The sequence below is a fragment of the Martes martes genome (genome assembly GCF_963455335.1).
Source record: "Martes martes genome assembly, chromosome: 3".
Lineage (NCBI taxonomy): Eukaryota > Metazoa > Chordata > Mammalia > Carnivora > Mustelidae > Martes > Martes martes.
Genome location: NC_137890.1, coordinates 14,277,136 through 14,294,039, shown reverse-complemented (window position 1 = coordinate 14,294,039; position 16,904 = coordinate 14,277,136). Strand labels below are relative to the sequence as shown.

General features: G+C 37.4%; 1 protein-coding gene across 1 annotated transcript in view; it reads right to left on the bottom strand.

Annotated features, from left to right (window-relative positions):
• Nucleotides 1-16,904, bottom strand: part of UGGT2 (UDP-glucose glycoprotein glucosyltransferase 2) — a 189,050-nt gene that overhangs the window by 56,231 nt on the left and 115,915 nt on the right. Inside the window, exons 21-23 of the mRNA XM_080798047.1 lie at nucleotides 13,193-13,399; nucleotides 9,044-9,175; nucleotides 2,794-2,918 (exon numbers count right to left, since the gene is read on the bottom strand). Of these exons, the coding sequence (XP_080654173.1) occupies nucleotides 2,794-2,918; nucleotides 9,044-9,175; nucleotides 13,193-13,399 (464 nt within the window). The remainder of the gene's footprint in view (nucleotides 1-2,793; nucleotides 2,919-9,043; nucleotides 9,176-13,192; nucleotides 13,400-16,904) is intronic.

Here is a 16,904-nt window from a genome sequence, read left to right as displayed (position 1 = left end):
GTTCAATATAATAGACACGTTTAAAATCCTCCTCACAACTTGAGAATATCCCTTTAAAAAAATGAAGCATGGGACAATGATAAGAATGAATCTTGTCTCACAAAATTCACAGAAATAAATAATAAATAACTGATATTCACAAACCATGGTCTCTAATCACAGTTCAAAACAAACTGGAAATCATTTATACACTGTGCCGTTTAAAAAATCTGAAGCACATCTTAGTCATTTATTTATTCAATAAATATTTACTAGATGCCTAACAAGATCTAGGTATAATTCTATATAAAGAAGATAAAAACAATAAAATGGACCACGGATTTGCCTTGATGAAGTCAAGAATTATAAATCTTTCAAAACATTTTTAAAAAAATAAACAAATGTTAAAAAAACACAGAAATTTGAACATACTAGCACTGAATCATAATGAAATATTTATATTTTAAAACTTATGTGATACAACTAAATAAGTGTAAGAGATCCTTTAAGCTGGTAATTTAAGGATATGTAAGGGAGAAAACCTGATATTAATAAGCTATGAATTCAACTTGAGAAGTTTATAAAACAGAATAGATTAAAAAGAAATAAGAAGAACTGAAACTGGTTAAAAAAAAAAAAACCAAACACCAATTAGGAGCTTGGTATGTCCTAAGTCCACATATATGAAAAGTAAAAAAGTAAATCAGTAAAGTAAGTCTAATAAAGTAGACAAATCTTTGACTAAATTAAGCAAACTAAATCAAGAGAAAAGCCAATGTAAATGAGAAGTTTAAAAGCTGGATGCTAGGGAACAAAGCTGTTAAAATTCACAAAAGACATGAGAGTCTAATAGTGGACAAAATGTTACAAAAATTGAGAGTTGAGCAAGAAAGATCAATATAGAACCTAATATTGTTCCTGTAATTTAGCATTAAACAATTTGAAAATGCAGTTTAAAATACACCATTTACAATATGAACTAAAAGCATAAAGTGTAAGGGAATAAATAAAAAAACATGTGTAAGACCTCATGGGATGTAACTGAAAGCTTCACAAAGGACCCACAAGAAACACTAAGTGTGTCTAACCATCTACCTATGTATTCTCATATATATTTTTATATATGTCATATATCACAATTATCTACCATCTACCATATACATTATATACCTACATTATTTTATATATATTAAATTGTATACACAAGTGTATATACAAAATGTATTATACATTTATATAGCCATACACAAGCAATATATGACTATATGTAATAGAGGGTAATTTAGTATTATATAATGATGGCAATTCTTCTTAAACTATCTATAAATTCAAAGAAATTCCCATAAAAATCCAGGAACGTTTTTTTAAAAGGAACTTGCTATGTTGGTCCTAATCGAATTTATACAGAAAAACAAGTAGCCAAAAACAGTCAACACAATTTTAAACAAAAGGCAGAATTTCTGCTATCTAGTATCAAAATTAGTTATAGAGCTGGGGTAACTGGAGTGTGGGACTGGCACAAGACAGTACACTATTGGAACAGAATAAAGAGCCAAGAAGAATTGAAAATATCATTCAGTAAAAAAATGAAACTAAAATTTTAGAAGAAAATAAAGGAGAATATCTTTATGAATTTAGACTAGAGAAAATTCTTATACATTGTACACATACACACAGGCTCACACGAAGAGCACAGATATGTTGTGAAGGAAAAAAACCTGAAAATATTTTCATATTGAAATTAAAAACATCTATGTATCTGGTAAAAAATTACAATAAAAAAGTAAACAGCCATGTCACCAACTGTGATATAATACATGAGGCACATATAATTGATGGAGATTAGTATAGAGAATCACAGAAAATATTTATACATCATTAAAAGAAGAAAATAACCCGACAGAGAGCTAAGCAAGACACGTATGGGTATTTCACAGAAAAGTAAACATGAGTGAAAATAATCATATGAAAAGACTCAACTTTACTTAAGGTCAAAGAAATGCAAATTTAAAAAAAGACAGAATTTCACATCCACAAGATAGAAAAAATTAACAAGTGGGGTAACACCGAGTATTGGTAAGAACTGGGGAACGAGCTCTCACGTTTCTGGTGGGAGTGTTAACTGCTGCGACTACTAACAGTATGTGGTGAAGCAGAGGACGCACAGACCCTCCCACCCAAATGCAACACTCCTGTGCTCTAGAGAAACTCCCACCCCCCAAGCAGACACTTACAGCGCGTTCCTTACAGTGTTGCTGACCCAGTAAAAAACTACAGCCAAGTTAACTGTATCTCAGTATGGGACCGTATAAACGAACTACAGTATATGCATTAAATGAAACACTAAGGAGGAAGTGAAATGCAGAAACTAGCTCTACGTGCGTGAACGTAGTAAAGCTCCAGCAGAAGGTGCAAAGGAGCCACAGTAAATAGCATTTCTCTGTAGAAGTCAGGCATTCAACACATCAACACTGATCATGGACATCCACGTATGAAGCAAAAGCATAAACGCAAATATGGGATCATGCATACAACACTTAGGAAAATGGTTACCTCTCAGGAAGGAGGGAGACGGGCTGGGGGTGTGAGAACCAAAGAGGACAGTAAGATCCAGAGCAAACAAAACAAACTACTGTCATCTACGGTTTGGTGGTGGTGAATATATGGATGCTTTCTGTTTTTTCAATATTCCCCACATACCTCTTATTACAGCTTATGTACATATCTGAAACACTTTCTAATCTTAAAAAGAAAAAAAAAGATGCAAAATAGCACCCCCCAAAATGAACTGCTCTTACAATTTTAAATACTTACTTCTTTGAGCTGATTTCCATATTTTCAACAATGCCTTTAATTTTCTCTACTAAATTAGTAAACGTTATTTTTTCCAAGAAGTAAAAATCTTCTGTATAGAAATTTTCACCTAAAGGTCCTGAGAACTTAAAACGAAAGGAGTTTTATTATTGTATACCTTCTAGAAGATACCAGTTTGGGACAAATATTTTCTCATCAGATAGATATTTAAGCAAAAACTGATTACAGATTAAACAGATGGTGGTTATCAGTTCCACAATTTACTAAATCTACTGGGAAACAAAGAAGAGAAAAATGTTTCCTACTCTGATATTACAAATAACATTTGCATAAACCCAAAATCAAACTGACAAAATAAAAAAGGAGTAAATTATTTCCATTCGAAAGTTTCACTTTGAAACATAATGCTTCCAAAAACCAAAGGTTTTTCATCCTAAGGTAAATTTTGAAAGCAAGTGTCTATATTTTATAAACCTTTTATTTTCAATTTGCTTTTCTATTCACCTATAAATTGTGGTCTACACTGTGTTGATATAAATTAGTACATAAGCAAGGCACAAAAGAGCAAAAAACAGCAAATCACATAATTACTTAACTGTACCAACCCAACCTCATTGAACTGATGCTGTACAACGGTTTGGAGCCCAGCAAGGTCATGCAGCTCAGCTTTAAACTAGTAACTCTAGAGGGGCAAGGTGTCAAACTGCCATGTACCTAATTTTGTAGGATGGCTAATCCATCACAATGACCACCAACTCGACTACCATTAGCATTCCCCGAGGGAACTAATATGTGCGGTCATCAGTGACTCATGAACGCAAGCCCCGATGTAGAAGGTCAGCCTGACATAGTCTTAAGCACTAGACAACTACACTTAAGGACAAACAACTGGAAGGCATATTGTCCAGAGCATTTTTTTCCCTTGGTTAAAAGACCAGAATAAAATGGTTGTAGCAGACTTTCTCACTTCCCCTTCACCTGCTTCTGCAATCAAGATTTTCTAAACATTGATAAAGTTCTTGACTCTCTTCTCATTTGCTCATATCACAGATGACATGAGCTGGGATGCCAGCATTCCAGCTAGACAAATACCATGTTTCACTTTAAACATAAAAAAATGGGCTCTTAAAAATGCAAAAGACAGGCACTATAAAACTAAAAGTACTCATATAAACATTTCATTGCCTTAGGATTTGGTACCCCTTTTAAGATAACTTTGAAAGTTCTTTCAATGCTGTATTTTATGGACTATGACTAGGAGAGGCCTGGAAAAGAGCTGGATTTTATCTATATCACCTCTAGTGATTACAGCACTTTTGTTAATAACTTAGAAAAAGGGAGTATCTCAAATTAGTTTAAGGGGTTAATTAGATCAGCTATCTTCACTGATTAAAATCAGTGAAAATCAGAGAACTGACTCTACTTCACCTATGTAAGTTCAGTATGAAATAGCTGGGAGAAACGTGATTCTTTTGTATCTTAATTCTTCTACTTAAAGTTGAACATAAGGGGCGCCTGGGTGGCTCAGCGGGTTAAAGCCTCTGCCTTCAGCTCAGGTCATGATCCCAGGATCCTGGGATGGAGCCCCGCATCAGGCTCTCTGGTTGGCAGGGAGCCTGCTTCCTCCTCTCTCTCTGCCTGCCTCTCTGCCTACTTGTGATCTCTGTCTGTCAAATAAATAAATAAAGTCTTAAAAAGAAAAAAGTAAAATCTTTAAAAAAAAAAAGTTGAACATAATATTTGTGGAATAAGGTAACTTAAAGAGTATAAAATTCACACAATGTCCAAGTTGGGAAAAAGGAACACTGAACTTGAAAGTCCTGTAAAAACACAATACTTGGTGCCTATCCAACCTGTCCATCTTCTTTTTCTTTTGTTTTTTTTTTTTAAGATTTTATTTATTTGACAGAGAGAGAGAGAGATATCACAAATAGGCAGGGGGAAGCAGGGTCCCTTCTGAGCAGAGAGCCTGATGTGGGGCTCAATCCCAGGACCCTGAGACCATGACCTGAGCCAAAGGCAAAGGCTTAACCCACTGAGCCACCCAGGTGCCCCAACCTATCCATCTTCTTTACAACACTTTGGAAATGTGATTTTTCAGTTATAGAGAGTAACTGTTGTAATAGAAATGCATTACCTCCTTTGACAGCTCATTAATATTTTAGAAAACTCAAGAGTACTCAACCATATACTGAGCTAAAAATCTCTCTACACTCATGGAGGTCTCAGCAACTGGCCTTGATTCTCTTCTGACTCTCATCAAGTGTAATGCAAATGGAGACTACAAGTGTATCCACTATTTCTTACGACAGCTTTCAAATATTTAAAGAGAAAACAGGAATTACTATTTATTGAAAATTAACTATCTGTGGCTGCTTTATGTGCTTTAGGTTTAAAAGTATATTTAATCTCTGATGACTCTCTAAAATAGACTATCATCATTTTCTCTGTCCAAATGACATTTCCAAACCAAGTCTCATAGAGGTCATATAATTAATGGTGCAAATGGAATCTAATCCAGATTTGTCTGGCTAAGAAAAAGGTCTTGCTTGTTTCTCTACTTTCTGCTACCCGTTGTCTTTCACCAATTTGTAAACATGTAGGTTAATAACAGTAAATTCATTATAATTATAGTAACAATGTTATTTAGCACTTTATTGACTACTAAAAACATATAAATTTTTAATTCTTGAGCATATAGTAAAAAAGTATAAGATGATTGCTGCCTCCCCCCCCCCCCAGTTTTAATCATTACATTAAACAATTTGGCTTTGAGTATGTTCCAATTCTAACAAACATTTGGACAGGTTCAGAATTAAGACTGATTCTAAAGTGTCAGATTTTAATCACTGAACTACCTGGTTCAGAGTTGGAACTATCTGCTACAAATGCTGTGATTATTGTGAACTTAAAGCATTACTCGGAGACAGAGTAATAAGCTAAGTATTACACAACAGCTCATAAACCACAGTACTGCTTTTCAGATATACTTTTCCATTTGAAACAGACTTCCATAAATAAAAGTAAAATTTTCTATGAATCAACACACAAGTCAATGTAATTTGACTTAATATCTATCTCAGCTCCAACCTCTCCCCTGCATTCGACTCGTACGTTCAACTGCCAACCCAACAAGCATCGGCGGATGTCCAGAACGGACTGGGGAACCCCTCCTCTGTGCAGAATGAACTCTCCTTCCCCTCGCACTCCTCCTCAACAACCCCACGCTGTCTGCAGACTTCCTCGCCTTTATTACATGGCAAGCCCACTCTGCCGGTTACACAGTTCTCTCACATCCCACGTCAAGTCTGTCAGCAATTCCTGTTCACTCTTTCTCCCAAATACATCCCACAGCCACTCCTCACTACCTCCACCAGAGACATTCTGGTCCAAGCCACCAGCAGCTCTCGCCAGGACTACTGAAATGGCTCCCAGCTGGCTTCCTGACCCCCTACAGTTTATTCTCAAAAGAACAGCCACTAGAGATCCAGATAAAACATGAGTTGGATCATGTCAGTCTTCTGTCCAGAACTATGAGCTTCACGACTCATCATCCAGCCTAAAGCAGGACTCCTTACACGGTCTATAAAACCCTACAGCGTCTGGTATGGCAGCTACTTCACTCAGCTTCTCTCCTGACTACTCTCTTTGTACCTGCGATTCCCAGAACACACAGCAATCATCTCACCTCGGGACCTCTGTCCTCAATGTTCCCGCTATCTAGAACATTCTTCCTCCAGAGATTCCACACAGCTTGCTCCCTCACCTCCTCTGGTTCTTTCCAAATGACACCTTATCAATAAGGATCTTACTTGTTCTCTGTTGCTGCCCACCAAAATATAAGCTTCACAAAAACATGTTTGTTCACTCCTATACTCTCAGAACCTAGAAGAATGTTTGGTTCACAGCTGGTGCAAAATGAGGATCTAAATATTTTTTTGTAAGCTTTTATTTAGAGAAAGAGAGAGGGAGAATGAGAATCTCAAGCAGACCCCGTGCTGAGTGCAGAGCTTGACATGGGGCTCAGTCTCATGACCCTGAGATCATGACCCTGAGATCATGACCTGAGCTGAAATCAAGAGTTGGAGGCTTACCCGACTGAGTCAATGCCAGGTACCCCTAGGATCTGATTACTTTTGTAAATTTCAAGGACAATGAGAAACCATTATTCTAGAAAAAATAAACATAACTATCACTAACATTTGTTATCACTAATATTGATAACAACTTATGAATTACATTAAACAATGACAAAGAAAACATAGGGAAGCTTTTTCATAATGTATTACCAAAAGGCAAGGTACTAGATACATCAGGTGTAATTTTTTCCTCTTTATCCCTTAAAATGCCAGACAGAGCCAAAGATAGCCACATACTGTAAAACCATTCTAAAAAGCTACATTTCGGGGCAAGTGTGTGGTTCAGTAGTTAAGTGGCTGCCTCTGGCCCAGGTCATAATCCCAGGGTCCTGAGGTCAAGCCCCACATCGGGCTCCCTGCTCAGTGGGGAGCCTGCTTCTCCCTCTGCCTGCCACTCCCCTTACTTGTGCGCTCTCTCTCTCTCTCTCACTGTCAAATATATAAATAAAATCTTAAAAAAAAAAATGAACAAAAAATAAATAAAAAGCTACATTTCTTCCTAGAGCAACCGGTAAAAAGAAAAAGCAATTCAATTTCTGTGCTTCCACATACCTCACTATCAAATTCACAAATACTTTGTATTACTGTAATAACAGATGACAACTGTCGTCACTGATTTGTAAAACAGCACTGTACAAAAGTGAACCTTTAGAAGCAAATGCAATTAGCTTGAACGCTGCTACACTGAAGCAGATATATTGATCTGTGAAGGTTTGCAAATATGAGTCCCTCACTATTCTCTAATTCCTACTACTTAAAGATTCAAGTAAGAGCGAATAAGCAGGGAGCCTGGGTGGCTCAGTCATTAAGCGTCTGCCTTCGCTCAGGTCATGATCCTGGGATCCTGGGATTGAGCCCACGTTAGGCTACCTGATCTGCTGGAAGCCTGCTTCTCCCTTTCCCACTCCCCTGCTTGTGTTTCCTCTCTTGCTGTGTCTCTCCGTCAAATAAATAAATAAAAATCTTTTAAAAATTTAAAAAAAAAGAACAAATAAACATAATTTCAAGGGAAAATGATATGATAATAAAATATTGGTGAAATGTAGAAAACAGGGGCGCTTGGGTGGCTCAGTCAGTTAAGTGTCTGCCTTCAGCTCAGGTCATGATCCCAGGGTCCTGGGGTCGAGCCCATCTCCTCGTAGGGCTGCCTGCTCAGCGGGGAGTCTGCTTCTTCCTCTCCCTCTGCCCCTCCCCCTGCTCATGCATGTATTCTCTCTCTCAAATAACGTAGAAAACAAAGAAAACATTAAGAGTCTATTATATACAGCTTGGAATAGGTATATATAATTTGGTAGTTCAAGCAAAGATATGTCAAACACATTGCATTAGTTGAAATCTTAATAAATCTAAGCACCAGATTCAATTTTTTAAAACTTAAATCATTCCTGAGAAATAAAAGCAGATTCTCATACTCAAAAAATAAGTAGATATCATCATGAATTCTGTAGTTCTATAAAGATTCTGTAATCAGAAAAATGTTTCTGATATACTAAGAAAAAAAGTGATATAAAATTTTATACATACATATATATAATAGGATTACAACTCTGTATTTTTATAAACCAGACATGGCGATGTAGAGTAGAAAAAAGGGTTAGAAGGTGAAACAATAAACTATTAATAATAAATTTTATTAGGAGGGTAAGAGTAAGAGTGGTTTTCCTTATAGATTTTACTGATTACATTAATAACTATTATGTTTTACCTCCAAAATAACAATCCAATACTTTCTCGGAAGTTAGTCAATTGTAGAGAAAAGCAGTAAGAAAAAAGTGTCACAAGGTACTTTCCACACCCAATGCAACAGTGGTTCTCAGTCACAGTGCTGTAGTGGATATGAAGTTGTTCGTTCTAATACTTGTAACACAGCCAAATAAAAGCTCTCCCCATGAGACAGTCTAACCCACCACCTTCAGCGCTGTCATCAGTGGGGGCCGGGTGAGGAAACCAGTAGCATGCCCTATCATTCATGCTCAGGCCTGTGTGCTGTGTCTGGCGTAGGAGCCCCGACCTCTGCAAGTGCTGTAGCAGGTATGCTGTGAGACAGACACATTTGAAACCCCTCTAGCACAGGTCCATGAGAAAAGTGAGCAACTGCTTTTTCTACTTACTTTCCCATTGCTGACAATACCTAGTTCTCCAGGACTCAATTTAAGTACATCTTGACAGAACAGCTGATGAGTCTGGAAAATATTCACTCCAACAGTGTTATATTTTTTCTCAAAAGCATTCTTATCCATCCCCTAAAGCATAAATTAAGAAGGATGAAATTAGCAAGAGAAAAATATATTAAATCACTTTCTTAAAGCCTGCTTTATATTAATGCAAAATTTGAAATTATTCTAAATTATGATTTTTAAAAGTACTATTTTTCTTCTGCAACATTAAAAAAAGAATATTTCTTTGCCAAGTCAGTTACCATATTTGTAAATCTTGTTACGAGCAGATATATGCCATTCATTCTTAGAAAATTTCAGGTGGATTATTGATTAGTAATAGGCTGGGAGGCATCAACAGAAACAAAATTTAACATTAAAGAAATGAAACAAATGTTTATTAAATTCTGAACTCAGTACCCCCATTTGGAACACTTGGTAAAAACAACGGTTTAAAATAGAAATACCCTATCTCACCTCATTCTACCAATCTCAAAAAACTAATTAAGTAATAATGCATTTTATTTCTGAAATACACAAGTAATCCTTGGTTAGAGTCAAAAAATATATGCACATTCACAGAAAATAAACCACGAACAGGTTCTTCACATCTGCACACTAAGACACACTCCTCCATATCAGTACTTATGAAATTTTAATGTTCCATCACCTGGTATCTTATTAAAATGTAGTTCCTGCTTCAGAAGATCCAGGGTGGGGCCTTAAATTCTGAATTTCTAACAGGTTCATTGTTCCCACGACGGTAGGAATGTTTCACTGCACTCACTGAGCACTTAACACGTGGCTAGTATGACTGGGGCACAGAACTTAAATTATTTATTTATTTATTTAAATTTCATTTTTTAAAATGTTTTATTGTGTTCAATTAGCCAGCATGCAGTACACCATTAGTTTTTGATATAGTGCTCAATGATTCATTAGTTGCATATAACACCCAGTGCTCATCACCACATGTGCCAGAATTTAAATTTTAACTTAATTTTCATTTAAGTCTTAAAGAGCCACATTTAGTTTAGTGGATACAGTAGTGGACAGTGCAGTCTTAGATCCTGCTTACTTCCAAAATCTCCATCTCAGTCATCCCATCTCTGACCACAACCTCCAGAACTTCCAGCTCATGCAACCTGGTGTCATCAGACCATTATTCAACCCCTTCAGTCCTCAACCCCTACCACTTATTTACTGCCCGTCACACCTCCCATAATTTTCCTCCTGAGTTACACCCCGAAGTCCTTTACCACAACAAAAACCTTCCATGCTTAGCTCCCTTGAATGCCTCCCTGAATTCATATTCACCTGGCAAATCCCCGGCTCTGTTTGAACACAACTCTGCTTCCTCTGCAACTAGAACCAAACTGTTAATACAGCTAGAGAAAAACATGCAACTAATACTGCTCTCACTTTCAATTTAGGGTCATTAACATCAAGTGGGCCCTAAGAAACCTTCCCATGCTAATGTATTAAATTCACTTGCTTACTCTCAGAATAATAGAGAAATATGTGGCATTTTCTCCTCTTTCCTCCAACCTCTAATAATACCTACTCTTACTCTTACACTTGGCAATGACCGGAATTTCTTCTGAAAATGAATATAATTAGAAGTACTCCATCCTGCTGCCACCAAATAAATCTACCCTTCTACAACTGTGCCCATACATTCTGTCTTCCTTCTGGTTAAAAGAGACAAACAGTTCCTTTTCTATTTTTTTTTTTTTTTAATTTCAGAGAGAGAGAGAGAACACAGGGAGGAGGGGCAGAGGGAATGGGTGAGAGAGTCTGAAGCAGACCCCATGCTGACAGTGAAGCCCGACACGGGGCTTGATCCCAGGACCCTGAGATCATGACCTGAGCTGAAACCAAGAACCGGATGCCCAAAGGACTGAGCCACCCAGGCACTCCAAACATTTCTTAAGACCAACAGTTAACACTTGTCCACTGGATCCTGGCACCTCTCATCTATCAAGAATTTCGCTCTTAACTCTGCTCCCCTCTCTCTGTATCATCCTTTCTCATTATTTGGATGGACTGTGTCCATAATAAAACAGTGGCATCTCCCCAGTTTAGAAATCCTTGACCTCAAGTCCTGTTCTAGATAAAAAATATTTCTCTGTTCGTGATAAAATGAAGTTTTTTTTTTTTAAAGGGCTACTGATATTCATTTCCTGATTTCCCATTCTCTTTTCAATCTGCTTTTATACCCATTACTCCACTGAAACAATTCTCATCAATGACCACCTTAATAAGTAAATGGTCAGTTAAGAAGCCTATTTCAGGAACATCTGGCATAGTTGATCATCCCTCCTTGAATTATTTTCTCCAACTGACTTTCAGGATACCACACTTCCCTGGTTATGTTCCTAACTTGTTGGCTGCTCCATCTGTCTCCTTTACTGGATCATCCTTTTCTTGCACACTTCTGTATGTTGGAATGTTCCAGGGCTCTGTTTTCAGCCTCTCTTCTCTCATCCAACTTACTCCTGAGGTATCTCATCCAGTTTCTTGGCTTTAAATTGTGTATAATGTTGGTAACTCTCAAAAGTGTCTGACTCTAAAAATACCCCAACAACCCTGAACTGATTTCTATACTCATTAACTCAACTGTCAATCCAACATCTCCACTTGAATGGAGTTCCTCAACAGGAACTTCCAACATGTTCAGACTTAACTTTTGATCCCTTATGTGTCCAAATTTCATCTAGATTTCCCCACCTCAAAAAAAGACATCACCATCAATTCAAGCCACTCAAGCTAAAATGTAAAGATATTACCTTTTATGTCACATACAACTGATCAGCTAATCCTGTTGACTAGAGTTGTAACAAATATATGTGCCAACCACCTATCTCTATCACCACCACCTAGTCCAAGACACCATTATTTCTTGCCTCGATTATCGCAATAGCATTCTAACTGTTCATCCTATTTCCATTCTTGTCTGCCTACTACCAAATCTTCACATGGCATTCAAAGTCATCTTTTTAAAGATTACTCACTTCTTCAAGATTCCTCAGTGGTTTCCCATTATACTCAGGAAAGACTTCAGGCCCTTACCATGCCCTACAGGTGCTTGAAATATCTGGGTTCTGTTCCTGACCTCATCTCCTTGTACTCTCCACATCTATTTTGCTCATAATGATCTTCTGCGCATACCTCAAACCTGGAAAGCTGACCTCTGTGGCAGTCCTTTAGACTTACTGTGTTCCTGAATCTGGCACATTCTTCTTGCAGATTTTCCATGGCTTGATTTCTCGTTTCAGACCTCTGCTTAAATGTAAACTCTTTAGAGATGCCTTCCCTGACCACTCCAGCTAAAAGAGCATCCCTCAAACTATCTACCCTCTTCTTTCTTTCTTTCTTTTTTTTTTTTTTTAAAGATTTTATTTATTTATCCGACAGACAGAGATTACAAGTAGACAGGCAGGCAGAGAGAGAGGGAAGCAGGCTCCCTGCTGAGCAGAGAGCCTGATGCGGGACTCGATCCCAGGACCCTGAGATCACGACCCGAGCCGAAGGCAGCGGCTTAACCCACTGAGCCACCCAGGCGCCCTACCCTCTTCTTTCTTTATATTGTTCCAGTACTATTCAGTACTGGAACTGTCTGTCTCTCCTACTACCCTGTAAACTTCACATAAGCAGGGACTGAATATACCTGCCTTGTTCACAAGTGCATCTCCACTGTCTGGCAGACAATCAGAAAATAGTTTTGAAAGGATTAATGAATCTTCCTTCTTGAGGATCATCTTCCATCTTTATAATGTCCCTCATACTGGGCCCCTTCAGGGAAATACCTGAGTATTATTTACATAATCCTTTAACTCCCATTTCTTCATTTAAGTCCATGTCCTAACCAGAATGTCATCAACTTCAAGGATCACAAAGTAGTAGGAGAAATATTTGGTTTGCTAAATGCCTTGATGCAAAGTCATATCATTTAATATTTATCTTTTCCCGTTTGAAGCAATGTTTACTATGCCCAACTGATTATACTTATTTATTGATATTTTTCAGTAACATGGTTAACACTGGCTTATACTTCCTAAATACACAACAGATACTTATTATTCCAAACAAATAGGTACTGACCTCAGTAAGGAATGTTTTAATTTTTTCTCCAGAGTAAATAGCTGTAGCAGTTTCTTCCTTCACCAGTTTCCTGAGAAAGTTTCTCAAAAAGCTGTTTTTCTGTGTAAGAAAAGCTGCCAAAACTGCTCTAGAAATAGCTGTGTTCTCTTCATTTATTTTTGAAGTAGGATTATAAATAACCCCCAACCGACTGTGAACACTTGTTTTCTGCAAAACACATTTATAGGTGAAAAAGATCAGATTTCGCATGTCTTTGTACAGCTGAACCATTTTCTTTCCCATCAAGTCCGTTCAGTGTACCACACAGCATCTTTCTGGGTGGACTGTACTGAACGTACACCTACTGACACAGCCTACAAACAGCCATTGTAGTAACTCAAAGTGCTTCATCTCTTAGTATAAAGAGTGTTTTAGAATGCAACTTTGTTTACCCTCTTTCTGTGTGTGAAATGACACTTATAAAACAATACACAAAACAGAAGTGCAAAACTTATCGAAATTAGCCCATAAAACTATAACCCAGGTGGAGAAACAGAGCCATATCAGCAACCCAGGGTCGTCTCTCATATACCCTGCCTGTCACTACACCCTTCCACTTTTCTAGAAACCACCACTACCCTGTTATGTATTGGTTCTATCATTCTTGCTGCTTTCTGGTTTATCCCCTAAGTATCATCATTAAACATTTAAGCTGTTTTCAACTTCATATACATATAACCCTACAGTATGTATTCTTTCCTGCTCTGTTTCCACTTAACATATTGGTTGTGAGATTTGCCAACATTGTTTTGTGTGGCTGTAGTTTTGTACAGAATTCCACAGGATTCTGTAGGATTGTACAGAATTCCACAGTATGAATATACTCTATTTTATCTATTCTACTGATGCTGGGCATCTGAATTTTTTTTCCTGTTGGTATTCTACAAACAGAGCAAGAAGAATACAGCGTTAGCCATGAAGTCTTCTTGCCAGAACATGCTGAAGCTGAATCTAATTAAGCTTCAGACATAACTTCCAGTACAGAGGAGATATGAGGGCTAGAGAAAAGTTAAAAATACTACAAGAAAAAAAAATCAGTGAAATTCAGAATGTGGGATTTTTCTATAAAGCAACTAGCTTGGTCTCTTTAAAAAGTCACCAGACAAAATGTGGATGTGACTGTTCTACAACAAAAGAGACTAATGAAATTTAACAATGAAATGCACTGTGGGAAGCATGTTTGGATCCTGCTTTGAAAAAAGAAAAGACACCTTTGCGGGAACGATTTAATGAAGACTTAGTACTAACAATGTGAGGGGCTATTGCAGTTATGTAGAAGAATATCCTAATTCTTGGAAAATGCATGTTGAAGTATTAAGGGAAGATATATGCTGATTTCTACAACTTACTTTATAATGGTCTAGACCATTCCTGCCCTTCCCCCCCTACAAACAGATAATTAGATAAATCAAATATGGCAAGATGTTAACAATTATAGAATCTAGGTGTTGGATATATAAGTGCTCATTACATTAGTCCTTTGAACTTTGTGTAGTTTTGAAAAGAAAACACGGTCTCCAAAAAACGGCCCCAGAGAGCCTAAGGAGAGGCCCCAGTTAAGATAAAGGCAGCAGTTAGAAAGAAACAAGCTGGCTACAATGAATTGAAAATGACAGAGGCTCAAGATATAATACTGGAAAGAATAAAACTCCAAACTGATACCACAGATAATTTAGTTAATAAACAAGATCAGGAGTCAGCAAATTACAGCCTGTGGGTGAAATCCCATCTGGAGCCCATTTTCATAGAGTCCTCCAGGCAAGAAAATGTTAGGTGAAATGATAGAGCAGCGAGAGGTCTAACAGTGAGAACCAGAGAAAGAGACAGATGAAAAGAGCTGTCCTGGGATCACACTCATCCCTGAGGTTCTGTGAAGCTGCATATATTCTACACTGGTCTCACTTAGGAAAATGAGAGCTGGGCATGGCACACATTTAAAGGTGTTCCCTGAATAAACACTGCTGAATAAAAAGCTCCTGGGAGGGCACCTGGGTGGCTAAGTTGTTAAGTGTCTGCCTTCGGCTCAGGTCATGATCCCGGGGTCCTGGGATCGAGTCCAGCATTGGGCTCCCTGCTCAGTGGGGAGCCACCTTCTCCCTCTACACTTCCCCTCTGTTCATGATCTACCTCTCTCACTCTCTCAAATAAATAAAATCTTAAAAAAAAAAAAAAAAGCTACTCTGACCAGGCAACTCCGAGGAAGGCAGGTTTAAAAATAATACTAAATCCATTCTGGGCAGTCTGGAAGACTTCATGCCAAAGGTTGAATCTTCTCAGGAGTAACGAGAAAGGGAATTCCAAGACACTATTCCACGGATGAATGTGGGGCAAAATCATAAAATCCCTGAACTAAAAAGTAGCCTTTAAGTCAAGTACACATCCAACAGTGAAGTGTGAACATCTAACCACTTATGGGGACTTAAGCGCAAACTTTGAGCGGTAATTGGCTTTTGCCGACTCAGAGGCAGTCTCTAGGAAAGAAGATAAAAGATAAAAACAAGGAAAAGAGTCTAAGCAGGAACATCAGAGATAAACAATAAGAGGGAAATAGACAACAGAGTTAGTTCCCTCCCATCACTAAACAAATAAACAAATGATCAAACAAAGAATGGGTAACCCTAGGGATGAGGTGTTATTGGTGTCCAAATGTGCTACTGTGTATTATCCAAAATGTTTGGTTTTCAATAAAAAAATTATGAGACATGCAGTCAAATAGGACAGTATGATTTATGCAAAGGAAAAATACCAAGCATTAAAAACAATCTTGGAGGGGCCTTAGATAATGGACTTAGCAGACATATAAGTATGTTCAAAGAACTAAAGGGAATCATGTTTAAAGAATTAAAAGAAAGTATGGTTATAACAAGTTATTACACTGAGAATAATAACAAAGAGACAGAAGTTATAAAAAAAAGAACCAAATGGAAATTCTGAAGTTGAAAAGTACAATAACTGAAATAAAAAATTCACTCAGAGGGGTTCAATAGATTTTAGTTGGCAGAAGGAAGAATCGCTGAGTTTAAAGATAAATCCATAGGACTATAATCTGTAAGACAGAATGAACAAAAAGGAACAGATCCTCAGAGATACACGGGACACCATTAAACATAACGATATGTGCATAATGGGAGAGCCATACACACTGCAGCTACTGGGAAGAGGCAGTCTGTCAGCCTTACAAAGAACATGCTACCAGAAATTCTTGAGAAGGAAGAAGTGACGTACTCCCTTGATCCCAAACACCCTTTTTGGAATATGCTGGTCTGCACGCCACTTAAAGAAGCCACAGTGTGTTCTGAGATTATCTAACATGACATGAAAATTCTCCTAGCTAATGTTACGTTTTGTTTAAAATGTATCAACTATTTTTGATGTGGTAGAGCACCTCCAAGATGGCCACCAATGATACCCACTTCTCTATACTCATGCTTTGTACTCACTCAGCTGAGTGACTCCTGAATTCTTAAACCCCAGACAATGGGGGAAAAAACCGTTTGTTGTTTTAAGCCCTTAAATTATGGGTAATTTGTTATCAGCAACAGATTTACACTTAGCTAATACAAAACAATTTCATTAAATATTTTGGTTTATGTTTCTTAGGTGTTTTTAATCTAGACAGACTTTAATCCTCCCTTAGAAATAAAGAAGTTTATAAAAGAGTTTTCTGATTTTT